We start from the raw sequence: 4,975 nt of genomic DNA on the forward strand, positions 1-4,975 counted from the left end.
TTATAAAGAATATCTCTTTGGATTTGAGACTTCAGTCTTTGCAACTTTACAGATCTTCTTTATGCACCAAGAGCTTGTAACACTCCAAAGAGAAAGGAACAATTGAAATCGCATCATATGACCCCTTTAAAGCAACCAAGGCAGACTACTTTTATGATTTAGGCTACTTTTGGAGCTTTCCACAACAACAACGAAATAATAAATGTAAAGGATTATATGCAGTAAATATTACATACAGTATACAGTAGTTATTTTTGCACAGTATTAATATTAATTATCAATATAAAATTAAACATAATATAAATGTAAAATTTTATGTATATTATACAGTTATTATTTTTACCAACTATTATGGTTAATAATAATAAAATTAGCATTATATAATACACAAATATAAAGTTATATAATAATTATTATAATATTTATTATAATATACACACACGTACATATATTATACAGTATTATTAATTTTTACCCAGTATTACTATTATTATTATTATTAATAATAATAATAATAATAATAATAAATACACAAATAAGGTTATATGATAATAATAAAAATAAATTATTATTGTTATATAATATACAAAAAATTATATGATGATAATAATAATGAAATCAAGAAAAAAGAAAAAAAAATCCACCTGTGAGAAAAAAATTCACAGTTTTTCATGTCACACCTTTAAAACAATAAATTATTTATTTATTTAAATAAATCATAGTACTTTTTTTTTTTAACTGTACAATAACAATATATAACAATAAAAAAACACTAATAACGATCTAATGAAAAACACCAGGAATAATGGAGAATTAAAAAGAAAATAATAATAATAATAATATTTTTAATTATGTGAACTTGGATATTTTGGCTAGTTTTCTTTATTATGCAAAACACACGATGACATGAGTGACATGCAATCATTTCTGGCTGAACTGTTCCTTCACAAGCTTCTCGTATCCTTCATGTGCATTTATTCCTCTCTGCTGTAACACGATCCCGTCATGAACGCCTCGACTCAATCTGAAGGGCCGAATGCTGAAAATGACCCATGATGTGATGTTTGAGTGCTAAAATCTATTTGCATTGATAATTTTCAGTCTCTGCAATGCCAGCGCAGAAAAACAACAAGACAAAACAGGAAATGGCCAGTTTGCACAAAAAAAGGTTTGCAAGGGAGTTTTAAGCTGCAAAAGCGGCACGAGTCACTGAAATGCAAACCGGGTGTAGGAATGATTGTGGGCCTTTTGAACTAACCATAACTGTATTAAAAAAAAAAATAAAAAAAAAAGGCAAAACCTTCCAAGAGTGGATTGATTATGTATAACTAAATCACTATGCATCACGCAAAGCAACTCTTTCAGCTGACAGACATTTAAAAGTAGGCATGCAATCTGATGAAATAAATAGAAATCACTGATGTCAGGGTTATGACAACACAACCACATGTACACATCAACACCATAAGAGTCCATTTACATAAACATTTGAAGGTACAGCAGCGATTCAGAAACAGGCAAGAGGCTGGAAAATGATCTGATGAATCCTAACTAACATTAGTCATGTTAAACATTAGGAGCATGTAGACTAGTTGTTGATTAAAGAAAAGCCAGTGTAGTGTGTGAGAACATCTGTTCTCTTAATTAGCGACTGAGACAGTAGCATGTTAAAAAGACTTTCATAAAGCAGCCGATAGCAGGTTTTCTGCCAAGTCGCAAGTTCCTCAGCAGAACAGAAAGTGAAACACATGACTTTCACTCAGTTTTGACTGAGACAGGGAGAGGATACCACGAGGAACAGACACACAATCTAAACTAAACCTGTCAATAACATTTAAGCCTGTTAAAATAAATGAAAAAAATAAAATACAATAAATAAAAATATAAAATAAAAAATTAAATGAAATAAGTTAAAAATCAAAATAAAATACAATAAAATGTAAAAGAAATAAAAATAAAATCAAACAAAAAGATAATAAAATAAGTAAAAAAATAAATAAATAAAAGGCAACCTTTTGTCTTGTAAAGAAAAGTCAGAATTGTGAGATAAAAATTCAGAATTGCATTTCACAATTCTGTTAACACCACAGAATAAAAAAATAAAAATAATTTAAAATTTATCTCACAGTTCCAAGTTTTTTCAGTTAACATCAGAATTGCAAGGGGCAAAGTCAGAATTGTGAGATAAAGAGTCACACTTACCCTTTATTATTTTGTTTTTATTGTAAACCGTACAGAAAAGAAGCGTGAACTGCTAAATACTCGCATTACAATAGAGAATATTTAATTTAAACTCAAGCCAAATTTGAAGAAATTTGTTTCTCTCCTTCCACAATATATTTCAACAATACAGTCAATGCAGAAACACAAACACTCCCTGATAAACACAAATAAAGCCTCACCTGAATTTTGTCCTCTGGGACGTTGAGCCAGTGGTTAAACGCTTGCGAGAGTTTTGATCTGACTTGCTTTCCTAACAAAACAGAGAAAAGCAGGAGAGATGACAAGAAATCCAAATTAGCTGCAGCTATTTTATTTCAGCTAATAACTAAAATAATTACAACTAAATATTCTACAACTAATAAATAAAAATTGATGTAAAATTAAAAACAACAATTACTAAAACAAACTAAAATTGAATGAAAATATAAAAATAAACAAAAAATGAGTATTAAAACAGGGTTATTACCATATAAAACAAAAACAAACACTTTCTTTACTTGAAATAAACATTTACATAAAATATTAAATACAAAAAATTGACATTTTTCAGCTAGTCTGAAGTACTTAAAACTAAAACTAATAAATAAAAAAAACTATATAGGCAAAAATGACAAAAACAACAACAAAAGTACCCAAACTTGAACTGAACTGGAAAACAGAAAATATAAAAATAAAATATGCAGTATCTCATCTAAGAAGTTTATATTATAGTTATTATAGTTAACTAAAACCATTAAAAAAAATGAATGGCATGAAACAAGAATCAAGCAGTGGCTCAACTCTGAATGCAGACAAATCAATAGAAGTGTTTTTGCCTTTTAAAACACAAACTTAAACCCTGAAGCCTGCAGAGCTCTGATTATTCAGCAAGCGGTCTTCAGAACGACTATCATTCATCTCCATTCATGAACGTTTTCCCTCCAGCTTCCTGTAACTCGAGTGAGTTAGGCTGCGCTGATCTAATGTTCCTCCTCCTGTTTCCCTCAGTTCAACTCCGTTTGTCCTCTAGTAATGATGAATCCATCAAGAACATGTCCTATTCACCCTCAATATTAGGGCTGTGCAATATATCGAAATATCGCAAATGTACATATCGCAATATGCATATCGCTACGGCTTGCAATATTTGGGCCCATGAACAAAAGACAAAGAGAAAATCACTCACTGCTTTTACCTAAATAACTTTTGTAGCTTAAATAAGAATGTGCATATTGAATTCAAAGAGTAAATTCTAAGCAGTGTTTTATTTTTCCTTTTTATTATTCAGTTCCTAAACTCATGTTAAAATGATTACACTAATGTTAAAATGACATTTTTATGTAATGCTTGAGTAAAACACCGTTCACTTTCAGAAGATGTTGTAGGGGTGCTTTCTTCTCACAAAAAGTGAAACATGTATGCTAGTTATATTAGAATCAGAAACAGAATGAGCTTTATTCACCACTTAAGTGTGCGCAAACACAAGGAATTTGTTGTGGTTTTACAGGAACTCTTGATACATACATACAAATAACCACATATATATATATATATATATATATATAAAACACAAGATAGTTATAGAAGTTCACAGAACTGACTCAGCAACAGCTGAGTAAAACTGTTTCATCTGAGCATGTGGATAATCAAAGAAAACTGACTAACTACTTCCAAAAACATCACAGAATGTGTATGCGGATTGGATCAGCCTCAAAATAGCACTTTTTGTGTAATTTTAGCTTAGAAAACACTATTTTATGATATCATTGTATCAGATTTTCTATTCCTGACAAATTGTATCAACGAAATTCTGACAAACTTTGGTTACAAAATTAATTTTATTAATTAATTGATTCATTTTTAATTGTTGTAATTTATTTTATTTCTTGTATTTATTTTTTTAAATTTAATATCAATTATTAAAATTTAAATGACTTAATTTTAAATGAAATCATTAATTTTTCAGGGTTTCCGCGAGGTCTTAAAAACTCTTAAATTTAGTTGCGTCAAATTTAAGGCCATAAAAAGTCTTAAAAATTGTACAAGAAAGTCTTAATTATGATTTCAAGAGGTCTTAAATTTGGGGACGGAAAGACCAGAATTGCGATATGGCTCAATGTGACGATTAAACTTCAAAAGGCTTTGATTTGATTAAATAAACGAGAGCGCTGCACGTAAAAAGTCCGGTGCTGCGCTGCTGTGTGTTCTGCTGTTACCGGGGAAAACGGTTATATTTCTACCAAACGCTCCACCTGCTGGCAGAGAATGAACAAGCATTTTCAATAAAACTGTTGTTTTGTTCAGAGTTCAGACAAATGCAAAAATCGACCCATGTTTTTACCCTGCAAACACGCAGAGCTTTAAATGTGAACTGGTGGATCGATAAGAAGACAATGCATTATAAAAATCGTCTCGGTTACGTATGTAACCCTCGTTCCCTGAGGGAGGGAACGGAGACGTCACGTCGGATGACCGACGAATTGAGATCTCTCTTAGAGGGACCAAACTACTTCTGAGTGTAAACTAAACGAGCCAATGCACATTGGCATGCGATTATTGCATCCAGCTGCTGCTGATCACAGCGTGAGTATAAGTAGACAGCAGATGCAGCGCATATTCAGGTTTTCGCTGAGGAGCCGAGCCAGTGACCCGGCCGCTCAGCGGTGGTACAGGAGCTGTGGCGATGGTACGTGACGTCTCCGTTCCCTCCCTCAGGGAATGAAGGTTACATACGTAACCGAGACGTTCCATTTCAGTCGGTCACTCTCGACGT

General features: G+C 31.6%; 1 protein-coding gene across 1 annotated transcript in view; it reads right to left on the reverse strand.

Moving 5' to 3' along the window:
- Positions 1–2,473, reverse strand: part of LOC107691209 (geranylgeranyl pyrophosphate synthase-like) — a gene marked incomplete at its 5' end in the record, with an annotated part of 16,505 nt that extends 14,032 nt beyond the window's left edge. Inside the window, one exon of the mRNA XM_016489708.1 lies at positions 2,403–2,473. Within this exon, the coding sequence (XP_016345194.1) occupies positions 2,403–2,473 (71 nt within the window). The remainder of the gene's footprint in view (positions 1–2,402) is intronic.
- Between the last annotated feature and the right edge of the window lie 2,502 nt (positions 2,474–4,975).

This window comes from Sinocyclocheilus anshuiensis, unplaced genomic scaffold (assembly GCF_001515605.1).
Source record: "Sinocyclocheilus anshuiensis isolate Anshui unplaced genomic scaffold, SAMN03320099.WGS_v1.1 scaffold462, whole genome shotgun sequence".
Classification (NCBI taxonomy): domain Eukaryota; kingdom Metazoa; phylum Chordata; class Actinopteri; order Cypriniformes; family Cyprinidae; genus Sinocyclocheilus; species Sinocyclocheilus anshuiensis.